The sequence below is a fragment of the Rhinolophus hipposideros genome, assembly GCF_964194185.1.
Source record: "Rhinolophus hipposideros genome assembly, chromosome: 26".
NCBI classification, from domain to species: Eukaryota; Metazoa; Chordata; class Mammalia; order Chiroptera; family Rhinolophidae; genus Rhinolophus; species Rhinolophus hipposideros.
The window spans coordinates 22,762,347-22,788,134 of NC_138072.1; the positions used below are offsets into that span (position 1 = coordinate 22,762,347).

Here is a 25,788-nt window from a genome sequence, read left to right on the forward strand (position 1 = left end):
CATTGTGACCAGTACAAACGTGGATATATTTACACAAAAGTTTCACGTGACAGTACCAGACCTTACTGCAAGTGTTGGTGTCTGATATTTTTTATTCTACTTCATTAAAAACACTGGTAATGATCCACTAAGGTCATTCCACAACCCACTAATGCTTCCACTCATAAATGCATGCTAGGCTGTTTCTGTTCCAGGAGTCTATGCTTACCGGTGTTTTACAACAGATACTTAGAAATGTAGAGTGGTTATGGGTTTCAAACACGTGGATGTTGCTTTAACTGCACTTTATATAAACATGTTACCTGGTCTATTGAACCTCATGGTAGTGACCTCAATGCTTATGTCGTATTTAGTACACACAGTTCAGGGACAGAAAAGTAGCATGTTGTTTGTTAATGTCATAATCTAGTGGCCATATAATCTCATATTTTCAAGAGGGTTGAGTTCTAGGCCTCACGTCACCTGTATGGCCTTGGACAAGTCTTTCTGTTCAGACACACCTGAGGCTCAGGACATAACCTCTGTAGGTTACCGTTCACTGACAACTTTTGGGGATGGGAAGAATCTGAACGTAAAATATGGAAAAGCTTTTTGCGTCATTCTGTTGTGTGCAGTCCTTCCCCTTCCCCCCCCAGTCCAGGCAATGCTCATGTACCTTTGGGTCTCAGCTTCATTACTATTTAAGCAGAAGGGCTTTCCTGGCTCATGGACTAAATTAGGGCCTCCAGCTATGTTTGCATGGTACCCTTACAGTAACGACTGACCCCAACTGCCCAGTTAGGTCACACTTCACAGGTGAAGGGCACAGTCCCCTACAAGATTGCCCTCATTTCAGACACCATCGCAGGTTGGGGAGGGGGGTCTCTGCAGGCCATTCTTCTGAGCATCTGGCTACTAATTTGGGGGTCCCACTACCCCTTCGGGTTCAATAATTCCCTTTAAGGACACGACTCAGGAATGTGCTGTGCTTACGATTACTTTGATTGCAGCAAAAGGATACTGATCAAAACCCACCAAAGGGAAAGACGCATAGGGAGATGTCTGGGTGAGTCCCAATGAGGGGCTTCTGCTGTCCCCTCCCCGTGGAGTCGGGACACCTCGGGGTCCTAGCACGGGGCACACTGACATGTGACTACTGAGCACTGTGTCCAGTTTTCCCTCGGATCTCACTGCGAGGCCACGAGGTTGCACTTCGTGTCGCCCCCTCCAGCGCAGGTGGCGCTGCCGCCACCCGCCCCGAGCGTCCCGCCCCGTGCTCGCGCTCGGCCTCCGCCTTCGAGGGTCGGGGGGACGCCCCGCGCCCGGGGACAGGCCACTCAGCTCAGCCCGTACGTCTGCTCTCTGCCCAACGTTTCCTTTTTTAATTTAAAGTACACATACCGTGTTTTCTGTGGCTAAAAACTCACCCTTTCTATTCTTTTCCCTTTAATCTCTTCTACCGGTTATAATTGTCCAGCAATTGTTCCATTTAATTTTCTTCCACGCCTCATGATACCGGAGTTGTGACGTTCTTTGGCAATTTAATCACTAGATCGTGGTGCTCGCACAATGGATTGTGCCTGAACTGGAAAAGCATATTCAGGTAAATTCAAACAAGTCACAGGCTGCCTACATTATGCAAAAATAAGTGAAGCATTCACCGTCAACGACCTTCCAGCTCTGACACAGCCCGGCGTCAGCTAGTCTCGTGAATCTGTGCACGGCGGCCACGCGCGCCCCTCGAGGCGTCGTGCTCATTTTTAACGCAGTGCGTGGCACTCGCAACATCCGGGCACCACACGTGCTCACCGCCGCAGGCGCCGCAGTGACTGCGCCTGAGCCCTCTGCGCAGACAAGCCCCACGGGCGCCCACGTGCAGGCATTGCTGCGGACGGCCCGGGATTCTACTCAGGCACTTGCGCAGACGGCCCGGGGCCCTCGGGCGACGGACCGGAAGTGGCGTGCCCGGCCTTTCCGGCTCCCTCAGCGGGCGTCAGTCTGAGCGGCGGTGTCCGCTGTGAGGGTTCGTCGCCAGGGCTCTCTCTCGGCCCTCAGCCTGCCCCGCGGTCGGGAGAAGATGGTGGGCAGGAACAGCGCCATCGCCGCTGGTGTGTGCGGGGCCCTCTTCATCGGGTACTGCATTTACTTCGACCGCAAGAGACGAAGTGACCCCAACTTCAAGAACCGACTGCGAGAACGTGAGTGGCTCCCCGCCCCGGGCCTGCTGCTCTCCGCCCTGCCTCCGCGGCCGCCGCCCGCGTGTGCCTTCTCCCCGCCGGCGGGCCGGGACGGCGTGCGGCCGCGTGCGGGTAACGGCCTGGCGGCCGCGCGCCGCGGGCTGCTCCTGGCGCTGTGCCCCGCGCGATCCCTCCATTTCGGAGGGGCGATTTCCCCGTTGTTTTCCCCACTTTTGCGGTGTGAATGCCCTCGCGTTTGCAGTATAATTGTGTGTGTGGCGGGGGGGGGTCTTGGGTCTTTTTTGTATCGACCTTTTAAAACCTCTGCTTTTTAACGGGAAAGTTGTGCTTTTTATTTTGGCGTGAGACTTAGTCCGCAAACCCGGCGCGGCCTCGTCGTTGCATTCTTAAACCCTCTTGGCGGCTTCGCGCTAAATGCTTCCAAGATATGAGGGAATGCTACAGAAACTGCGGGGGAGTCCAAAGGGCTGCGCCTCTGTGGCTCAGTCTTATTTCCTGCCTGCGACATGTTTTGGGAGACGTTTGGAAGAGGGAATGGTGTCACCACGGCCACCGTGCTCTGTGCGTTGCACAGGCATACTCGTTTGCAACAATGCAAGAGTAAGTTTGTTGCAATGAGAAATAGTTTTGTAACCAGCTAGGTTGCCGACTCGAAACAGTTTAAGTTAAAATTGATACGTGCGCTGTTACAGCCCAGAAAGTACCAGGAGGCGATCATCCTGTTTCCTGCTTGTACTTGCTCTTCACTTGAGCTACAATGAGTCATGGCACGTGCTCAGTAGCCACATGTGGCTCGTGACCACCATTTGGAGCAGGCGTGGCTCGTACTGTGTGACGTCGAACGCCCACTCGTGCCTTAGGAGGGCAGAGGTATAGAGATTAATTTAATTTATTTAGTTTATGGTTAAGTAGACTCACGGAAAGCAGACTGTTTTGGATTTGACACTGAGTTTTCAGGCCCAGGTTAGTCGCAGATCAGCGGTGTAGTCTTGGGCTTTCCGAATCTTCATTTTCTCAGTGTGTAAAATCAGGTCATGCCACCTGCCTCTGGTGGGTTTTGTGAAGATGAAGTAAGATGTTTGAAGTGTGCACCACCATCCCTGACCTAGGCGAGGCCCCCCATTCGTGCTGGCTGTAAGTGTGGCTACTGGAATTTACATCATTTCTCTATAGCTTCAAAAATAGCTGGGGGGGGGGGGCTACAGGTGCTTAGCTCTGTGAGACGGGACTGATCCTAAAGAGGAAACGCCGCAGTCCTGTTGCTGAAAACCTTGAGAAAACTAATTTTTGGTTGAAGAAATCATACAAACTATCGTTTTAGACAAATTAAGAAATCTGTTTTTCAAAATTCTTTTCCATCATCTTCAGTTCATAATTTTTTTTTCTTGAGCCTTAACCATTTCAGTGGTCAGGTTTGAGTTATTAGCTGGGTATGGAAAACTGAGTTCAAGTTCTAGTTTCACTCTTGTAAAATGGTATAATCAAGGTAGTTAGTACAGTCTGTGGCACATGGTAACTGATGAATGCTAGAGGTTGTTTATAAATATAACTTATTTGATATTTTCTTAAGCAATTAAAACTTTAATTCACCATAGTTTTGTAATCTGTTTAACGATTAGCTGATTTTAAGAACTTGAGGATGCCTGGCATTTGTGGAGTTAAATTGATTTCAGTTTAGTTAATTTTTACTTTTTCTAGTCTGATTTCCAATAGAATATTTACATCTACAGAGTTTCTCAAATCGGTCATTTTGGCTTGTTAATTTACCTAATTTTTTTTTTTTTTAAGGAAAAGAGGCTTAAATTGTTTAAAATAAGGTTTGAAGTTAGAGCTGGGATTTTAATTTCTGTAAATGTTTTTTTCTTTCAGTAGAGCAGATTATGAGGCCCCTTAAGGCATAATTTTTATCAATCTAATCACTAATAAGTGAAAATTGACTTCCAAATTATAGTGCTAACTACAGGTGTGTTTCTCATACAGTACTGTATAAACTGATTCATCATTTTAAAATATATTTAGTAATCTTATTTGAATGAATGCTATATGAATGATTAAAATTGGGGGCTTTTTGTAAGCTGTTTTATGTGTCTCTTTAAAAGTAAACAAATTTAACTTGTTAGGTTTACATAGTATCACTTGGGACTAATTTCTAGCAAATACTGAGTTAAGGCCTGATTTTGCTGATGGAATGCGTAACTTGTTGGTTTTCCAGTCTGTTACCATCTGACCTTTTATTACAGAGATACTACAGGTAACCCCCATATAACACGGTTGTTAGGTTCCTTAAAAACGCTGTTATGCGAATCCATGTTATACGAAATAAAGAACTCGTACAAAAAGGGGTTAGGTTCCAAAAATTAAAAAAACGTACTATTATATTTTTATAATTAAGAGAAATATCTTTATTAAAGCAATTTTCACCAAAAGTGTAACATATTGATATGTATTAAATAATGTTTTCTTCGTCATCACTATTAAGTACCATTAACCGAGGGCGTTTTCTTTTTGACAAGATATGAACTTAATACTCCACGAACAAAATGAATTTAAAATTCTAATTTTAAAATTCTGAGGTCAAATCTGACACGACGTCCATGCTCGAATGAAAAATTTCAAATGAGATATCTTTTGCTGTTAAAAGCTCTTGTTACGTTCCGTGTTGTTCGGGGGTTTCTCTAATTCTCAAACCGTGTTAGAGTAAAGCTGTGTTGTATGAGGGTTTCCCCAATTCTCAAACTGTGTCATAGAAGTGCCATGTTATACAGGGGTTACCTATATATGATATTATGCCTGAAAATAAGTTAATGTAACAAGTTAATTGTCTTATGAAGCTAAAGCCAGAAATTTAATCTTTTTGCTGGAAATTTAAAGCAATTAAACAATTTTTAAAGTTAGTAACTGTATCACGTTCAGCAACAATCACACACTCCTCTCCACCCCACAGAAGAACTGTAATGGAAACTAAGTTTCTACTGGGTGTCATTATCATTTTTGTTGTTTTACATAAATTCTGGCTTAGCAAATTGTATTTCTATGTTTATTCCACAAACTTGCCATGTGATTTCTGAGGTGCTTTTTATTTTGATGGGAATGTCTTCACTTCTACAGCCTATAAAGGCAGTATAAAGTAATTTGTTATTTTCTGCCTCAAGACCGCCAAACGAAAGAAACCCTTAAGCAGATTGAGGGTAGAATATATGTGTTCTTTTCCCCCACAGTTAGTTGCCCAGTGATGAACACCTGGGAAAGGTACTTTGTTAGAAAAATAGGTAGTCTTTTCAAATTCATAAGTAAGATCAACTTTAACTATTGTGGGGGCTAGGGTTGGCAAGAGATGCTGGTGTAGTTAAAGCCATTTTGTGAGGTTAGGTAAGAAAAGAAGGCTCCCTGACCATAGTTAAATTAATAGGCAGACAGGTCAGTGCCTCTTCAGTCTTGCACTGGGACTTGGATTTGTGGAGGACATTTGCTTGTTTTATTGCTTTTGTTTCTCACAGTGGTAAAGTTAAACATGCCTTATCTTTGGAGAGTTAAGAGATTTATTTATTTGCCCAAGGTTATCCAAGTAGTAAGTGTTAGAGCCTTACCTTTCTTAGCTATGCCACATGGCTATTCTCCATGTCATTGGTAGTCTTTAGTGACTTTAGGTAGTTAACAGCTCCTTAGCTGAGAAGTTGATATTGAACTATATCAATAACAAATGCTTACATGACATGTTACAAACTGGGCACTGTTAAAAAGTACGTACATTTAACACATACATCCTTAAAATAACTATTGGACCAGTGGAGAAAGTGAGGCACAGTTTCCTGTAACTTGGCCAAGCCTGCAGTAAGTGGAAGAGCTGGCATAGAAACAAGCCTGTGCTTCCTCTGGGCCAACACCCTTTCATGGGGTGTACAGGGAATTGGCAATTTAAAGACTTAATATCCTGTTGTTTGGTTTTAAGGGCTAAGTGATGATGAAAATTTTAAACATCTCTTATTCCTGAGATGTACTGTTGCTGTTTCATAGCAAAAACAAGACAAAACAAAACAACTTACAGACTGTAATCAGAGGGTTTTTCCCCCCTTAACTACCCAGCATTAGTTGAATTAAGAATTTAGCAGTATTAGCTGTATTGCCTCCCTTTTTTTGCCAAATATGTAAATACTACATTTGTTTATTTTTAAGAAAACTTTTGCAAATGCTGGTACTCTCCTCCCATTTAAGAATGCCAGGCAGTGCTCAACATTCAATAAACAGTGTCTATTATATTGCGGTAATAAAACTCCCTAACAGCGGTGCTTCATGCTCCGGTTTCAGGTCCTGTGTAGGTGGGGAGTGAGGGCTTGGTCTGCTCTTGGTGATAACTCAGCTGTTAAAACTTTTCCATCTTGTAAAATGGCTTATCCTGGTGCCCAGGAGGAAGAAAAAGGATCTTGCCCAGAAATGTCACTTTGCCCAAAGCTCCTTGAACAGTACTGTTCATGTGACCTTGACAAATCACAAGGAGAGACCCGAGAAGCAGAGAGCCCAAGAGTCAGTAATGTGTTGGAAATGGAATGAATGATTGCCTCAGCAGGTAGACTTCTTTTGATTCCTTTTTTAATAATGATTAAATAAAAATATTTCATTTCTTGCAGGAAGAAAGAAACAAAAGCTTGCCAAGGAGAGAGCTGGACTTTCCAAGGTAATAATCTGTTTTTTGTTTAGATTTGTATTATATACTTTATAGCAGGGGTGTCCAAACTTTCTTCAACGGTTTTCACCATATGTGAAAGGGCCATATGTGGTAAAATACACAAACAGCTGGGCCACTCACTCGAGGTGAAGTACGTGTTGCCTCACCTGGTGTATTTAAGTAAACTAAATATATTTTTGGAATTTGCTGCTGGCCAATTAACAATGGATCGCGAGCCGCAGTTGGCCCGTGGGCCGCAGTTTGGACACCCCTGCTTTATAGAAATAATTATTTAAAACTCTACTTCAAATATGTATTTTGAGAAAACTGATACTGGACATTGATGTTCTATTTTAAAATATAGTTTGTTGTTTTTAGGAATAGTTAATTGAGTACAGTCATAGATTATCCTGTCCTTCGTTATGGCCCCTTTGTTGGTCATAACAGCAGACAACTCACTGTCCGAGCAATATTTAATGGTCAATATGACGATAGTCTCCAGAAGACATTTACACCAAAAGGTTCGAACTTTCTCACTCCTCACCTGCTTCAAAATAAAATATTTTTTTCCTTTAAAAGAACCACATGCTGTTTATTTCAAAAAATACATAAGATTATTCTGATCCAGATTCCCATCACGTGACAAATTTTTAGCTAGTTGTAATGTGTAAATGTGATATAAATCTTTTTATTCATTTTTTTTCTTTTTATAGATCCTGTGTTCATGATTATTTTAAATGACTACACAGGTTTTTCTGCTTCATAAAAAAATGTTCTGTGACGTATAAGTTAAATAAGTAAATGTTAATAATTGTACACATAGCTTTTCTTTTTTATTCCATTGTCTGGATTTCCAGGACATGGATTGCTGGATCGGTAGGTGGTTCTTTTTAAAGCTTGTTGAGACAAAGAAAATTAAATCAATAAATGTTAATTTTGTTATTTTGAAACAGTTGAGTAATCAACACAGCTAACTGATTGGACATGATAATAGTGAAGTGAAACTGGGAGACAACCACTTAGTTCTGTCATGTCCAAACTACCTTTCTGAAATGTAATATGTTCATTATGTTTTCAGTAGCCTTTTTAAGGATATAGGAAAACAGATATATAAAAAGATAATATATCTGTATTTTTAGATTCAGGTATAATCAAATTCTGGCTGTATGCTGGGATAGTCAATGAAAAATGCCTTCACTTTCAGAAATTTAAATTTTTTCACCCATGTTGGATAATAGGAGTGTACATAATATAATCAAAAAAACCCATAAACTTCATTAGTAGAACTCTAGGGTTTTAAATAAAAAGGAACTTTTTAGTAGTGGGTTTGTATTTTTTTAAAAAACCAGCCAAATAGCTGGTGGCATTATATGTTACTATAATCAATTAGTTTGGTAATGTGTAACAAAATATAAAACAAAAGCAGAAATACAAACATTTAAAGCTGCTTGTAATTGTACTAACATATTTATAATAGCAAAAAATATTAGAAGTACTTCAAATGCCCAATAAATACATAATGATTATGCAATTACATATTTTTCAATGGTATATTCTATTGCCATTTTAAAATAATCTTTTAGATGCATGTAAAATGTATACAAAATAATATTGGGATCGAAAAACAAATTGATTACAGTTGCATAAAAATGCATAATGTGATAAAAAAAATAGTGTAAATGGTGAAGTACATATTTTATGGTAGAGATATTTGTATCCCCCGTCCCCCTCTTTTTTTTTCACTTTAGGTTTGGCTCACAGCTTTCTAAAAGAACCGTTCAAATACCAGTTTTGATCAATAAGTGTTTTTTCTCTTGCATTCATTTCAATGTAGATAGATACTCAACTAATCCCTGTGAGTGCTGTTGAAAGTACATTTTTTTAGAACGAGCTTTTCAATTTTTGTTTTATTTTTAGTGGCATGAATTTTTCTATGTATTGGTTATATCCCCTGGCATAATTTTATTATCAATTATTAAATATTCTACTTCCAAACAGTTGCCTGACCTTAAAGATGCTGAAGCTGTTCAGAAATTCTTCCTTGAAGAAATACAGCTTGGTGAAGAGTTACTAGCCCAAGGTAATAGTCATGAAAATAAAACAAGAAAAAAAATTCAAGCAAGTAAATTTGAAGATCTAATTGGCTTTTTGAAGTGATTGATGAATTAGGTAGCATGCCATCTAGCAACTAGAAGGGTACTCACTTCAACGAGAGTACAAAATAGAAGGTTTTTATAGGAAGCAGCGTGGGGCACGGGAGCGCTTAGTGAAAGCAAAGCAAGGAATATTTTGGGGACATCTTTTCTCTGGAGGAAGAGAAGGGGAAGGCTTTTTATTATGTAGATTATCTTTTCTGCGGGGGAGGATGGAGAAGAGCCTATATGACCGATTACCTTCTTGGTTCTAGATCAGAAAATTTCAGACTGGTTCATTAAAATGGTTTCTGGGAGTTGTTAAAACTGCAGTTACATCAGGTACTAAATCTAGGTGTGGTGTCTTGGGCTTTTAGCACAACTGATGCCATTTTGGGCCGATGGGTTTTTTTTCTTTAATAGTCATTAAAAGACTAGAAACCTAGGTAGAATTCTTCACCCTGACATAAATTTATAGTGATAAGGGGTTTTTTCATTTTGTTATTACTGAAAAAAGTCGGTTGGTTTGTTGCCCATTGAGCACAGAGACACCAATGTCTGAGGCAATAGATTTTCACTAAGAAAAAGTTTCATTCATCAAGCAGCCAAACAAGGAGACTAGGCTCAGATCAATCTCCCCAAAGGAAACTTGGAGTAAATTTAGAAGATAAAGGTAAGGAGAAACTGTACATATTTATGTATTCTAATTTGGGAGTCTTGATTGGACAGTCTTGGAGCTGCGCCATCTAAGGGAGGAATGGGAAAGGTGAGAGAAAGCGTAAAGAAATTCCAAGTTGACAAGGTCTGCTGGTGAGATCCTTGTGCCTGGCGCTCTTCGCTTCTGAATACTCCTGTCTGTGAGCAACCAGTCTGTGCACAGAGGTTCCACCTATAGGCAGGTTTTCGTTCCTGCCACTTGTCAGGGTCGGTTGGAGTTAATTTGTTGGCTCTCTGTGCCTGGGTGAGCCCCTGGGACCAGTCTGATCCTTGATCCAGTGGTCTCTGGGGCATTGTGAAAGAGGGCTGCTGTTATCTCTTAAAAGACAATTTAAAAAAAAGGAAAAAAACTATTAGGGTCTGGTTTCAGCATTAGGGCCGGGTTTCAGGATGGTTGTGTCTTAAAAATGTTCTCTTATTACAGTCATGTATCACATGATGTTTTGTTCAAGGATGGACCTCATAGGCAACAGTGGTCACATAAGATTATCATGAAGCTGAAAAATTCCTATTGCCTGGTGACTTTTGTAGCCATCGTACCATCTTGTTAGTAGCTCAATGCATTACGTGTTTGTTGTGATTCCGTGGTGTTGTGATGCTGTAAACTGTAGGAGAACAATTTGTCACCCCAAAATGTCTGTTTTGCATAAAGGTTATTTTAGGCTGGTTAATATTAAGAAATGCAGACATGGGAGAAACTCTGAAAACCAAGTAGAAATGGCCCTTTGTAAAAGATTTGCATTTGTAAGGGAGTCTCCCTCCCTGTACTGGGCAAAGGGGGATGAGCTTAGCTCTAGAAACTCATCAATGCTGAAGGACAACTCCCATGACTGACTCCCCCCATCTCCAACTTTATCATTGATCTTCTGCTGAAGAAGGGATTTCATATAAGGTGGTGGCTTCAGCCCTGTTGGTGATGTTCTTCAGTTTCCCTGGGTGTCTCATGTATGCAGGACGTATACAGGTTGTTAAACTTTTTTCTCCCCTACAAAATCTGGGCTGCCAATTGTATAAAACTACAGTGCCTTTAGATCTGTTTAGACGCACAGACACTTACCATTGTGTTACAGTTGCCTGCAGCATTCAGTACAGTAACCAGGAGCCATAGGCTGTACCATAGGGCGAGATGGTGGTAGGCGATCCATCCACGTTTGGTCAGTGCACTCTGACGTTCACACAACGATGAAATTGCCCAACAACGTATTTCTTAGAATCGATCCCTGTCACTAAGCAGCACGTGGCTGTATTTCAAGACAAGCTTTTAGGCATTTAATGTGAAAATTATTTAGGACAGGGTCTAGATATGAATGTTTGTTGTAGATTATCATTGTCCATAATATATTTTGAGAGTTTTAAGTTTATTTGATATACGGTATTGAGAAGATAAGTAATCTCTACAAATGAGGTTACTTTTAAGTAGTCAATTGTGCAATATGTAAAAAAAAATTCCTAATGTGAAATTTTAAAATGATCAGATTGACAAATAGAACTAATTCATTTATTCAGAAAATTTTTCAAGTAAATTTTGTTCTTCGTGCTCATAATGTCTACTTATACTGTCAAAATTTTCTTCTAATACCCCAAAATTATTTTTAATTTACTAATATTAAGATATTAGAATGGGGTCTACTCCTAATTATATTTGGGTTATCTTAGAGATCTAGCACTATGGCCGTCTGTCTGTCTGATTTGAGCTGTTAGATCCAGATTGAGAAGGACAGTTAGTTACCCACAGTGGTGGGGGAAGGTCAAGGAGGGACAGGGAAGAATTGGTCTTTTTTTCCAAGTTCACATTCCACACTTCAACCCGACACAGCCAGAGAGTTACTTAGCAACTCAGCTGCCAAGCTGCCTTTGTTCTGGTGGAAACTACCAACCCAGCCAGAGGTAGAATTAGGGAAAAGGTCAATATCAGAGTAAGCCAGGTGAAAGCATAAGCAATTTGGACAGTGAACTTCGTTGCTTGACAAGGTCTCCTTCGTCCATGCATATATTCCATTAACGGAGCAAACTCTCATCTCAGGATGTGTGAATGAGATCAAGTTGCAAGTGCAGAGAGGAAATGGTTTCACCTGCACTGGTTTGCTGTGGTTATTTATAAACTGTTTCCAGTGTCTTTTGAGGTACTGGGAGGTGTCTCAGGATCCCCTGAGATGTGTGTGTTCTACACATGCCACTTCAGTAGCCTAATAATCAGGATTAATATCCCCAAGCAACCATATGATCCCCTTCATTGCCTGTAAATTCAGTGGCTGATATGAGTATTCAGTGCCAAGTGGCATCTTAATTTCCGGCAGTAGAGCCATTGTTGAGTCCCTTGACGGAAGCCCATACCGAAGACCAGAGTCTTTCATGTCGGGTTTTTAATGCTTCTCGTAGAGTTCTGCCTTGTTAAGTTTGAAGACCTCAATGTCAAATTTTCTGAGTCAGTTCGTCTTCATAGATTAATCATCACTTCCTTATTTGGTCATGTTCTTATTCAGGAGTCAGAAAACTGTTTACGGTTTATTATAAAGGGTATACTTAGGAGTACCTGGATGGAAGAGGTGCACAGGGTAAGATGTGGAGGGTGGGAGGCAATGAGGAGCTCCTCTGCCCTCTCTAGGCCTGCCAGCCTCCTATAGTACCTGTGTTCACCAAGCCATAAACCCAACAGATAATTTCTTGACATAATTAGAATTTGCTAAATTTCACCTAAAGAGTTACAAATGGCCCAGTTCCCTGTATTCAAGTTGCTAATAAACTACAAAAGATAAAAAATAAGAGAATAGGAGAACCATTCAAAACATCTCTAAGTGTAGAACATGAGGTAGTTACCAGAGAAACATTTCAGGCCCCTAACAGAGAGGTCTGTTCAGCAGTGAGGCAGTGCTGCTTCAGTTCTGTAACACTGGATTTGATCTTCCAATAAAACATGGATTATGTGATGCTTTTGATGCTGTTGGTACCGTTGTTCCCCCTTTTCTAAGGGGGATACATTCCAAGACCCCTAGTCAGTGCCTGAAACTGCAGATTATGTCCAACCCTGGACATGCTACTTTTTTTCCTGTACGTATATATACTTCATGGTTCTCTTTGGCATATTCAAATTGCCAGCACCGCTGCTCTTGGCTTTGGGCATTACTAAGTGAAATAAGAGCTGCTTGAACACAAGCATTGATACCACGGACAGACAACCGAGGTGGCTACTAAGTGACTAATAGGCAGGTTAGTGCGTACAGTGTGGAGACGCTGGACACAGGACAGGGATCAGTCACGTCCCAGGCAGGATTTCATCACACTAAGAACGGCTTGCACTTTAAAACTTATGAATTCTTAATTTCTGGAATTTTCCATTTAATACTTTTGGACCGCAGGTAACTGAAACCACAGAAAATGAAACTGCAGATAAGGGGGGACTACAGTATTAACAAAAGAGGTACATCTATGATCCCGCTATGCAGTCAGCAAAGGTAGCAACATCCACCTCATAGATGAAGGGAGCTCAAGATGACAAGTTTATGTGATTGAAGCTGTGTCAATTCCCAAATGTATCCTGGAAATACAGAGTTGTTTGTCATTGTTGCGGGATCTGTAGAAGATAATGGCCAGTGCTGATCAGCTTTGGAAGGGATTTAAGGCCTAAGCAGGAACTGACTATGTCAGCCAGTCACTTGATCACCAACCATCAATTGGATCAGTGCACAACTCTGGGTTGATCTCTTGTGATGGGCATCATTGTGACATAATTTCAGTCCCCAGGAAAGGAATTAGCTGAGCAGGTCAAGGTGGTGGCTGCCATACCCAGATGACAATGGCCAACACAACGGGGGTCGGGAGGGTGGTATCCTCGACCAGTGTTTGGATGGGATATTTGTAGTCTCCCAAAGTGGTAGTGGAGATTCAGAAAGGTTAAGAAAGTCTTGGAAACGTTTACCCCTACGCAGGTAAAAAACCGTGTCCTCACAGTTTCAAACTTTACCCAAGCGGTTTCCTGATTTTCCCACAGCAGCCAGTTGGTGAAACAAGAAACACAGTATCATGTCGGATTCAAGATCCTGGAAAGAACACCAGGAGCAGCAGTGACAGTACCCAGTACCCATGCTTGTCATCAGCTGGCAGAGTCAAGCATGTGGGGTCTGATGGAGGCATTCCCCAAGACGCACTTAGTGCCCTGAAGCCTGACGGGGTAGTAGGATATGACAACTGCACCAATCTGTAAGGGAAAAAGTAAAGGAGTAGGGACTATCTGAAGCCATTTTTTGTAGTCACAAGTTACTTTCATAAAGGCTCAGAGCACAACAGTTTTTGTAGTGTCCTTAATTTGCTTTATAGTAGGTCTTCCCATAAAGAAAAAGTTAGGGAGGATGTTGAGTAATATAAGCTGTGGTTCTGAAGTTAAGAGGCCCTGGGCTTAATAACTTGAAGCAAATTTCTTAATTTCTGTAAGCCTCCATTTCTTAAGTTATGAAATGAGGATACTACCTAACTAACTAAAGATTGTTGTGAAGCGGTGGCAGTTGGCTCAGTTGTTTCGAGCGCGGTGCTCATAACATCAAGGTCGCTGGTTCGATTCCCACATGGGCCAGTGAGCTGTGCCTTCCACAACTAGATTGAAAACAAATGACTGACTTGGAGCTGATGGGTCCTGGAAAAACACACTGTTCCCCAACTTAAAAAAAAGATTGTTGTGAAAATGATATGAACCTATTCATAAAATCCACCAAGAAAAGTGCCCCTGGCACCTGGTAAATGTTAGTAGTTAATTAAAGTAGTGAAAATACTCTAATACTGTCATGGTGGATACATGTCATTACATATTTGTCCAAACCTGTAGAATGTACAGCACCAAGAGCAATAATGACGTGTCAGTGTAGGTTCATTGATTGTAACAAATGTACCACTCTGGTGAGGGACGTTGATAATGGGGAGGCTGTGGGGGCCGGGGGTACATGGGAAATCTCTGTACTTTCCCTTAATTTTGCTCTAAAATTAAACTGCTCTAAAAAATAGTCTTGATTAAAAAATTGTTTCCAAGGCCGCTGGCCAAGGACAGCTATGTTATCCACACGGAGTAAACATTTAACTTAACATACATACAAGAAAAAAAATTGTTTCCAGTAGAGGTTTTCAATATGGTACGTTAAAAGGATTTCCTGCATAGAAAAGTCCTGTACAGAAGAATACTTAATTTGAAACCATATTTAACAGTGCAGAGTTCATTTGCTCTGAGAATTTGGGACAATTTTTGGAGTTTGACTTAAAATGGAATTAACTGAGAATGAGGACCACCTGGCAGATACTTAATTCCGTTAAGCAAACCTTCAAAAACTATAAACCTTATGTATTTTTTCTTTCAAAAGTAGTGTATTGTAGGACATTTGTAGGTACATAAAAAGAATAAATCCTATCACTCAGAGGTAACCACTGTTTTGTTACCTGTTTCTTCCTGTCACTTCCATTAGCATGACCATTTTGCCTGTTAGCATCACTTAATTTTTTTTTCTTGACTTGTGTGTGGTAACAAATAGTACAGGGGGTAAAAGTGAAATTGGGTCTCCTTTCTACCTTACTCCCCCACCCCAGTCTTTCAGTTCTCTCTCCTTATATGGAAAGGTACTATTCCATTGTTAGCAACTTCTTATGTACTCTTCCCAAAATACTCTTGAGTATATAAATAGTAACATACTTGGATGTTTCCGCACCTTAATTTCCCCCCTTTTGTATGTGTTGGAGACACTTTGTATCAGTACATAGAATCTGACTCATCCTGGTTAATGGCTCCCTAATAATTCAGTTATATAAACGTACCATAGCTTATTTCCAACTTTTTACTTGCCTGATATTTTTGTCAGTATCACTTATAGATACAATGAAGACTTTAGGTTGAATTCTTGTCAAAGGCAAAGGCTTTTAAGGTTATGTGTTATTTTTATGTAAATCTTCCAGGTGAATATGAGAAGGGTGTAGACCATCTGACAAATGCAATTGCTGTGTGTGGACAGCCACAGCAGTTACTGCAGGTGTTACAGCAAACTCTTCCACCACCAGTGTTCCAGATGCTTCTGACTAAGCTTCCAACAATTAGTCAGGTAAGGATTTGAAATGTTATGAAATAAAAGTGAGTAGAATCTAAAATGTTTAGGGATATAGAATTTTAAAATGAGCCTAGTGAACCTGGTGGAATCATGAAACCCATTAATAAAATGAAAATACTATTCAATATAACAGTGCTTGAAATTTTATTCTCTAATAGAAAAACAGCCAAATGACTGGGCGTAAGATGGAGCAGTTGTGCCCTAGAGGTGGATCTGTTCATGTATCTATTAGAGTTAAATCTCAGGTTGTAATATTCAAAGCCCAATTCAGGCCACTCAGCTACTTTGTGAAACTATAATAGCTTTCTGCCTACTTGTTTGTAAGGCCATGCATTCAGTTCTGTGCCCTGGAAATTAGGACATAAAGGACCTGGCCTCCCTCTGACCTCACTTTTCTAAATAAAGGCCCCAGTTCCTCTCCTGCCAGGGTGGGTTTTGAGTTTGGAGTTATTTGACTGCATCCCCAAATCCCTATTGAATAGTGCAAAACACCATTTGTATACAAGGTGATCATAACTTAAGGAGTTAATTAAAATGCATTCTGTTCATTTTCCATCTTTCCCAAGGAGCCCGAAGGAATCTACTTTTTGAACTAGAATGTCTGTTACGTGTGTTAATTTCCACATTTGGTTTGATTAAAAATTAGTAAAATGACTGGTTAATCTTCAAACTGATCTTAACTAGATTGGAAAGGGACTAAAGAGGGCGGCCAGTTAACTCAGTTGGTTAGAGCGTGGTGGTCTTAACAACAAGATTGCCGGTTTGATCCCCACAAAAGGGACTAAAGAGGGCCGGCCAGTTAACTCAGTTGGTTAGAGCGTGGTGGTCTTAACAACAAGATTGCCGGTTTGATCCCCACATGGGCCACTGTGAGCTGCCTCCTCCACAACTAGACTGAAACAACCACTTGGATCTGATGGGTCCTGGAAAAACACTTAAATAAAAGTTTTTTTAAAAAGAAAAGTTCTAAAGAAAAGAAAGTTCCTAAAGATTTAGGAAAGAGGATGGAAAAACCAAGGATTTAGTCTCAGTCCTTTTTATTTCCACTACTGTGGTTCCCAGTCTATATCGGAATCCTCTGTTTAATATTATTTGCACTTTGAAAAGTGGCGCATATAGTGTTTCCCCAAAAATAAGGTCTAGCTGGACAGTCAGCTTTAATGCGTCTTTTAGAGCAAAAACTAATATAAGACCCAGTCTTATTTTACTATAAGACCAGGTATGATATATGATATGGTATGCTATATGATATGATACTGGCTCTTATATTAATTTTTCCTCCAAAAGACGCATTATTGCTGATTGTCCAGCTAGATTTTATTTGGGGGGAAACACGGTAGTATATAGTACTTTTAGAAAATTTACCTGACGGTGATGTCTTTTGACATTTATGGATGAATTCAGGATGAAGGCTCAGTTCCTCTCTGTGAAAGATGACTTTTTTTACTCAGTTAACTTGTCTCATCTGGAAATGTTTTCAAAATGCTAATTTCAGGATACTGTACTCCTTCGTCGTATAATGACTTTGAGCATTTCCAGGCCGAAAAGGGAAGTGGTTGAAGCACAGATTGATCAGTATTCTTAGCACTAATCAGTATTTTTAGTTCACGTGGGAATAAGAAGAGATTTTAAATTCCTTTTGGTTTCAGTTATGTAATTGGCGAACATGTAGCACAATTTAATGTTCTGTCTCCTTTATTAATTTGACTTTTGAAATGAGACTGACGGTCATGTATATTTTCTTAGATAATGTATAGTGTTTAATGTTAATATAAATCTCAGAATGGGTAAACTTTAGCAAGATTTGATTCTTTGAATACAAAGAGCATTTTAGGTTGAACTTAGAATCCTGATTAAATGCTTATACTTTTAAAAAATTAAAACAATTTTTTTCCTCTTTCAGAGAATTGTAAGTGCTCAGAGCTTGGCTGAAGATGATGTGGAATGAGAAACAAATGTCAACATAATAATCTCAATTAAAAATATTTTTAAAATCTTAACTCGGAAGATGAACAGCTCTGGGGGAATAAGGGCAAATATGCTTGCCATGGACTGTCCTACACTGAAATCTACCAAAGTTGATTTGTACTTTGTGTAGATCCATTTGTCTGTTTTATTTATTTTTTTCCCAGTGAAGAGTGTATTTTGATAGAGAGCTTTTCATTTTATAAATACACTATGAGTTACCGAAACATCATGGATTTTGTTTATTTCTGAAATGTGGAATTAAAATGTACATATAATATCATATTACTTACATTAAAAATACCCACTGCTCAGTTTTGAAAGGCAAAAGAAGTGTAGGGGAAAGCTGCAGAATGGATGGTTTTTAAGCTAGGACATTTTGCTACACACCAGAAAATTGGATGAAAACGTGATTGTGTTTATCAAAACTGAGTATCTTTGAGATCCTTTCTTTGCATTTAACTTCTTAAATATGTGAGAGTGCTGCTGTGCTGTATTAATTAACTTCACCCCCACGCTGTGTATTAGTCTTTAAACATTTTGTTTAAATTGGTGGCCTAATGTGTTCTGGATATGTACCTCCTGGTATTTTAGATAATACGTAGTTGCACAAGGCACCGAGAACTAGACCCACGTTTAACCCTAATGTAGGGGCGGAGCCTGGACAGTTAATGCCTGCCGCACGCGCTTTCCTCTTTTATGGGATGAGGGAGTTGAGTTGGTCTGCTGGTTCACAGGGTGTCCTGTTCAGCTTCGGATTTATTTGGTTCTGTTCAGCATCATCGAATCTAACCTCCTGGGCGGGGGAGGGATATTTACTTGGGAACCAAGCCTTGAAGTTTTTTTTTTTTCCTTTTCTGAATTTTGCATGCTTGCCTGGCTTAGTATTGCTGAATTGATCTCTTTTTTTAAAGCTGTTGATTTTCACTGAAATCATGATTCTGTCACTACTCTTGTAAATTAGCCTGAAATTTAACCTTTAAGGTAATGGGGTGAAATGCTTGTAAAAATGTTTCTTTGCTTTTATCTTCAGTGTACCTCCTTAATCTTTCAGTATGATTCATTTATCTTGTGATGAATAAGGTATAGCCTGTGGCTGAAGACTTGCAAAGAATGGAGGTAGGGAATGGGGCGTCTTATTCTCAAAACGGTAACATCATCTGCAGCCACAGATTCAGTATCAGATCCGAGAATAAGGATCTTTGGTACTTAGTGGCATCTGTTGAACTACACAGCAGTTCTCATACAGGTTGCCTTTATTCTGTCTAAAATCTGTAGACAAAGACCTCCTGTGTGTACTAGTCTTTTTAGTTTTACTTACAAACTTTTCTTTACCTTATCCTTGTGTTTTGTGCCTGGAATCTGGTTCTAGTTTCTGCCCCTAGAGAGCCGCTCAGCCTTGGACCAGTCATGTTGCATTGCTGAATTTACCTCCAGTGTTCTCATCTTTAAAATTAGAACTAGGTTACGCACACAGATAATGACTGTACCTTCCTGAGCTTTTAAACTGCTTTTTGTGGTTACACACAGCATGCTTTTGGGGGTGGGCGGGTGGGTGTCCAGTACAAACATGCTGGTAAGTCATTTTTACTGACAGGCTCCCAAATCCAAAGCAGTGTGGTGTTTGGTCAGTGATTGGGAACAGTCCTCTGTGCTGTAGTGGCCCAGCAAAGGGGGTGATCAGAAGGGGCCGCCTGAGGTAAGAGAAGAAGGAACATAGGGCCCCGGGGGATACAGGTGGGGAAAGAGCAAGAGAAGAATGGCCCAGGAAACCAGGACTATTTGAAGGGGTCCTCACCCTTCACTTAGATTTGGAGGGTGTGAAGACTGTGCCCTGGAGAACTGGAATGCAGTCAGCGTTGGGTATCACTTGGCTTTTCTGAAAAACAAGCAGATTTGATGTAATGCTTGTTGAAAAGGCTGTGGTATCTTCACATTAGAGCTGATTAAGCCAAGTATGTTTTCTTATTTAAACGATGGCTTTGGTGCTTTAAAAGGAAGTACTATTTTTGAAAGCTAGTTGTTAGGTAAAAAAAAAAAAATTTTCTCCCCTACACATAATGGCTGAACACGGTTTCCAGCTAAAGTGTTACCCGTTAGGTGGTGGGACCAGACAGTCAGTGACGCTGGCCAAACGGAGCTCGGCCCAAGATGTAAGGAGAGTGGTAACAGCTTGAGTGTTCCCATGTGCTTACTGTGCACACTTGTGTAAAGGCTTTGGAAATGGAAATAAGTGCACACTGGCATGCTTCTTTGGGCAAAGATCTATTGTTGGGTTCCACAATTTGTACTTCAAGTGAGAGAGCCTTTAAAACAGGCTTGCCTGGTGGTAGCAGTGCTAGTCTCTTAACAGATAATTCTATTCACATTTAACATGTAAAACGTAGTCTAGTGTGCAGAGTAGGCAGTCAGTAAATGTTTGAGTCCTTTTATCCCTCAGTAAGTGTCATGTTTTTACCATCCACCTGCCTGCCTTTCTGACCCTGTTAAATCAACCTTTGGACCAGTGTGTTAATGAAATGTTATTGCAGTAGAGATTTTGAGATCATTGGTATATAATGCAGATATCACACAAAATTTTTCTTGTAACACAAATATGCAGTTTTGTTGCTTGTGCCTCAACTATTTAAGTGAATATTAAAGGGCTTGGAGAAAATTTCGGCTTGGTGTATATTTGCAGAAGTGAGTTCTAATGAATTTGGTGGCTCATAGTGGTACCTAACCGTTTCTAGGTTCACATCTCTTTGAGAGTGTTGACAGCTGGGCAGCTTTTCCCCAGGAATGTGCACATTTTCCTTTGGCTTCAGGGGGCTCGCAGACCCCAGGTTAAGAGCCTGTGTTTTACTGTCAGTAGGCGAGGGTTCTGTGTAGTGGTGGCTTCCCAACCTCAGCGTGCTCAGAACCACCTGGAAGGCTTGTCAAAGCAGGTTGCTGAGCACCAGGCCTGGGCCAGGAACACGGGCCCTTCCGCTTCTCTAACTGGTTCCTAGGTTTTGGTGCTGCTGCCGCTCTGGGGTCGTGCCAAGAATGTGCGGCAGACAGTGATGCCCAATGGTGACGTGAAAAACATGACGAGGAAATTCCTATTAGAGAATAGCAACCATGTAAAGGTCACACATGGTGTGCTTTAGCACTCTAAAAATGGGATTAAATGTGATTAGAATTCCAGCTGCTACATTGATCATGACCTGAAGCATGAAGACTTTATGTTCAGGATAGTCCAGGCCATTTAAATGCAGCTGAGGAAAGTGTCTCAGAAGCTAGCGCATCAAGCAGACAGGCCAACTAAGCAGAAATTACATTCCGTAAGCATTATAGTGGCGCATTTCAAAATTTTTACTCCACATATTTGCTGTGGGTGAATAAGATGGATTTTTCCCCCTTTTTAGGTACAACGTTTCTAGAATATTATACATATTATGTAACAAAAATTATTTTCATCTTTTAAAGGCTTCTGGAAGCAGTCTAGGAGGCATTGTGCAGGTAGTAAATCCTGTTTGATTTCTGCTGATGCTGATAAGCGAGTCAGGTACTTGGACGTAATACTGACAAGCTGGGTGTCGCGAGTGGGAGAATAGCAGGGAAGAGGCTGTGGTTAAGCTGGACCTTGATTGGAAAGGCAGAGATGCCTGGTGTGCATGGTCTCCATGTCACGTGCTGGCATGTGCCCTGAACGTTCAGGGACAGCTGGATCCCACTGGAACTTCACTGGGATCTTGAAACCCATGTAGCCCTGATTTTATGTTGCATATGGAAGTAGAAACTGCACTCAGCTGTCCTTTGTTCCTTGGTAGAGGGGCGTCTTCGAAGGTCTAACACCAGAACCTGTTTCACTTTACCGAGAGTGACACATAACAATAGCTCCGAGAGGTTGAACATGCTGATTGAGTGACCTCTGGACAGTGTTCACATACCTACTTACCGTTTGAAGAGGACAGCTTTGTGGTCCTATGATTATTTCGATATCCCATTGCTGATAGCCCTACAGTGGCTTTCAGAAGCTTCCATTGCAGTTCCCAGAATTAAGTAGGACTCCTGTAGCAGGTACAGAAACCCAACTTGAATGAGCTTAGGAAATGGTGGCATTTGTCAGCTCCTCAGGAAATTATACCTATCCTTCAAGATTAGAACGAGAGTCTCTAAACCAGGACAGCCCCCTCCAGCGCTGCTTCTCACTTCATTTTTAATAACAGACTTGAAGAGGCTGAAGCTCTGGGGACTGGCAGCTCCAGGCCCACATAAATGATGATAGTGACACTTCCTGAGTTCTAGAATATATTTGTTCATTACACTTATAAGGTAATCATTTCTCTTTTTAAAAACCTGCCCAATGTTGCATGGTAAATGGAAGATTCAGGATTTCCCCTCCAGTTTTATTGAGCTATGATTTACAAGTAAAAATTGTATATATTTAAGATTTACATTGTGAAATGATTACCACAACCAAGCTAATTAACATATCCATCACCTCAGTTACCTTTGTGTCTGTGTGATGAGAATACTTAAGATCTAGTCTGCAACTTTCAAGTGTAGAGAATATATTAACTACCTGTCTTATATTAATTTTTGCTCCAAAAGACTCATTAGAGCTGATTGTCTGGTTAGGTCTTATTTTCGGGGAAACATGGTATAGCCACCATGCTGTTCATTAGATCAATGTGATTTCCAACTGAAAGTTTGTTTTCTTTGATCAACATCTCACTTTCTCCACTTCCAGCTCTTGGTAACCACCATTCTCTTGTTTCTATGTGCTCGATTCTTCTAGATTCCACATGTAAGTGAGGTCGTGTAGTATTTGTCTTTCTGTGTCTGGTTTGTTTCACTTTGCATATCCTCCAGGTTCATTCATGTCGGATATGGCAGAATTGCCTTTTTAAAGGTTGAATATTCCATTGTGTGTGTGTGTGTGTGTCACATTTTATTTATGCATTCATCCATAGACAGATACTTAGGTGGTTCCCATGTCTTGGCTTTGTAAATAATGCTGCAATGAACACACGAGTGCAGATATCTCTGAGGTAGTGATTTCATTTCCTTCAGACATACACCCCAAAGTGGGGTTGCCGGATCCTATGGTAGTTCTATTTTCAATTTTTTGAGGAACCTCCGTACTGTTTTCTATAGTGGCTGTGCCAAACTACATTCCCACCAACAGGGCACCAGGGTTTCCTTTTCTCCACATCCTCGCCAACATTTGTTGATATACTGACGGTAACCATTTGGACGGGTGTGAGGTGACATCTTAGGTTTTGATTCGCATTTCTCTGATGATGATTGATGTTAAGCACTTTTTTTATCTGCTTGTTGGCCATTTGTATGTCTTTGAAAAAAATGTCTCTTCTGGTCATTTGCTCATTTTAAAATTAGGTTATTCCCTTATATTTTTTGGATATTAACCCCTTATCAGATACATGGTTTGCAAATATTTTCTCCCATTCCATAAGTGCCTTTTCATTTTGTTGGTTTCCTTTACTGTGCAGACGCTTTTAGTTTGATTTAGTCCCACTTGTGTGTTTTTGCTTTTGTTGCTTGTGCTTTGGTTTCAGGTTCAAAAAAATTATTGCCAAGACCAATGTCAAAATTTGAGTTTCCCCCTCTGTGCTTTCTTCTAGGAGTTTTACAGTTTCCGGGCTTATGTTTATGTCCTTAATCCATTTTGAGTTGATTTTTATATATGGCATCAGGTAAAAGCCCAATTTCATTCTTTTTTGTGTCGTTATCCAGTTTTCCTGGCACCATTTATTGCAGACTGTCCTTTCTCCATTGTAAATCCTTGGCTCTTTTGTCAAAGATGAATTGACTGTAAGATTCATGATTTGTATTAGGGAGGGTGACTTATCCTATACTTGGCTACCTATTTGAGAGGATAAAGGAGTTGGGAGGACTTTTTTTTTTTTAACAGAATGGGGGTACTTTTCACCAAAGATAACAATGAGCAAACAAAACAAAATGGAGACTGTATAATTCACATTGCACATAAAATGGATGCTTCGTTCTTGTGAGAATACAGAGTCTGAGGAGGAGATGAAAGCACAAAACATTGAAACCTTGTCATATCTTTATAAAACGCGTTTTTTTGTTCTGCTTTATAATCGTTCAGTGTCTATCATAAAAATATCTGCCACCTCCCACGTTACTGAAATAAAGTTAATGCTTCAGGAGTGTATGTTGTGACTTCCTCAGCTCCTGTCACAGTCTGGACCAAATGAGCAGTGCCTGAGTGTTAGGAAGGCCGGCTTGGAGAGCAGGTCACTTGGAAGTCTGGGGTGACGTTGGGCAGGAGCCAAGGCCATGGGAGGTGGGCCTCCCGGCAGGGAGGACCTCTGCTAGAACTTTCGCCTCAGTCCCCTTTGCCCTAGAAATTCTCCCTCGTCTGTCTTCCTGGGTGATTTCATTCTCTCTGGCTTCATTGGCACCCTTCACAAGCCCAGGTGGATGTGTCCACAGGCATTTCAGATAACATGTATGGAATTGAATTTAATCCCCAGAACCCACTCCAGAGCCAGCTGCTGCTTCACTGTGACCTACTCACCACTTCATCAGTGACCGACGTCCCTCCCAGTCTAGACCGTTCCACTTCTCTGGCCTGTCACTCTCAGGCCATTGTCTACAGTTACTGTACAGCCTCAGCCCCTCTGGTCCACTTGCTGCTTGAGGAATTGTTCTGAATGAACATGTCCGTCTCTCGTGTGGCATGAGGTCCCTTGTAAATCTGACCTAATTAACTCTCCAACCTCACTCCTCAGATGTCCTGTCTTAGTACACGCAGACCCAGGGGAAAACTCCGAGACTGGAAATCTACCTCCCTAAGCAGAGGGCAGGGAGAGGCCAAATAACTAGGCCTGGCAGGAGTTTCTTAAGGGGGACTTAGCTCCAAGGCGTGTCTGGAGTAGCCGGAAGACGAAGTGGATAGTTCCTCGCCCTGCAGTCCCAGGTACACGTCTTAAGTGCTTGACCAGGTCAAGACAATGACTTGTGCCAGGAAGCAGCACACTGTGGGACGCAGGAGGTACTAGTTTATGTAAGAACGAAGGCTTCGATTACCATCCGGCAGTCTCAGTGGGATTTCCCCTCCCAAACGCGCGGAAACATAGGGAACCAACTTCCCCCGTGAGTGCCTTCCTCTCCCGCTCTCATCTCTTGCCTTGTGCACAGGACCTCTGGATAAACAGACATTTGAGTCCAGTGCCCTCATTGATTTTACCACCAGGATGAGAGAGTGATGCCTTCCTAGTTGTAGGGTGAGGTGCCCCTCACTGGAGATCCCATAGAGACCTGGAATGTTCTTACCACGGCACTGGGACCTACTATAATTTGGTAACCTGCCTCTCTTTCCCATAGGTCACTCCTAAGGGCATGGTGTCTGGATCATTTGGTTTCCAGCATACACATAGATAAATGCTTAATGGATGAATGGAAGTCCAAATGGGCAGAGGTAGGCTGGGAAATTTTTGCAATGAAATTAATATAAAGGTAGAAGTGAAAGTGTATGATTGTGAGTGGTGATAAGATCTGTTTTTAAAGCTATGTCACTGGATTATTAGAAATAATAGTTTGAGAATAGAAGGGAGCCTATCTTTAGGTTTTCTCATATATTTCTTGACACCTAGCTTAGCAAGTTGGCAAAAATTTTAAAAAGCTAATCTGGCAGTCACTGAAGTAGCATTTATAAGGTTTTTAAAAAACAACTTAGTCATAGTCAACTATTCATCCTTTACTTGAAAGGTTGTCAAATGTGGGGGTGAGATCTGTGTAGTTATAACTTAAGGCTGCTGTTCTTGGGACCAGTTTGTACTTCGCTTTTCCCCAACTGCTTTGAAAGCACAGGATTGTACTTCGTATTTTACCTTTCCCTTGACTGAGATGGACGTTCTACAGCAGTCCAGGTAGTACTTCATACAGACCTTTGAAGACTTGAAATTTAATTAACTTTCACAGATGACTTACTTTTAAGTTTAACATTCAGAGAAAGGCTAGCTGAAATGATCATGTCCTCAATAAATGTTTGATGACAAAAGACTTTCCAAATTTCCTTTAACTCCCCAGGTATTACATTA

The 25,788-nt window shown here is 40.9% G+C and overlaps 1 protein-coding gene across 1 annotated transcript; it reads left to right on the forward strand.

Moving 5' to 3' along the window:
- The first annotated feature begins 1,661 nt into the window (after window positions 1-1,661).
- TOMM20 (translocase of outer mitochondrial membrane 20) lies at window positions 1,662-23,895 on the forward strand. The gene is made up of 5 exons (XM_081039502.1): window positions 1,662-2,177; window positions 6,803-6,849; window positions 8,839-8,920; window positions 15,618-15,760; window positions 17,670-23,895. Exons 1-5 carry the CDS (start codon window positions 2,057-2,059, stop codon window positions 17,712-17,714), a joined length of 438 nt encoding a protein of 145 aa, XP_080895628.1. The 5' UTR covers window positions 1,662-2,056; the 3' UTR covers window positions 17,715-23,895.
- The last annotated feature ends 1,893 nt before the right edge of the window (window positions 23,896-25,788 follow it).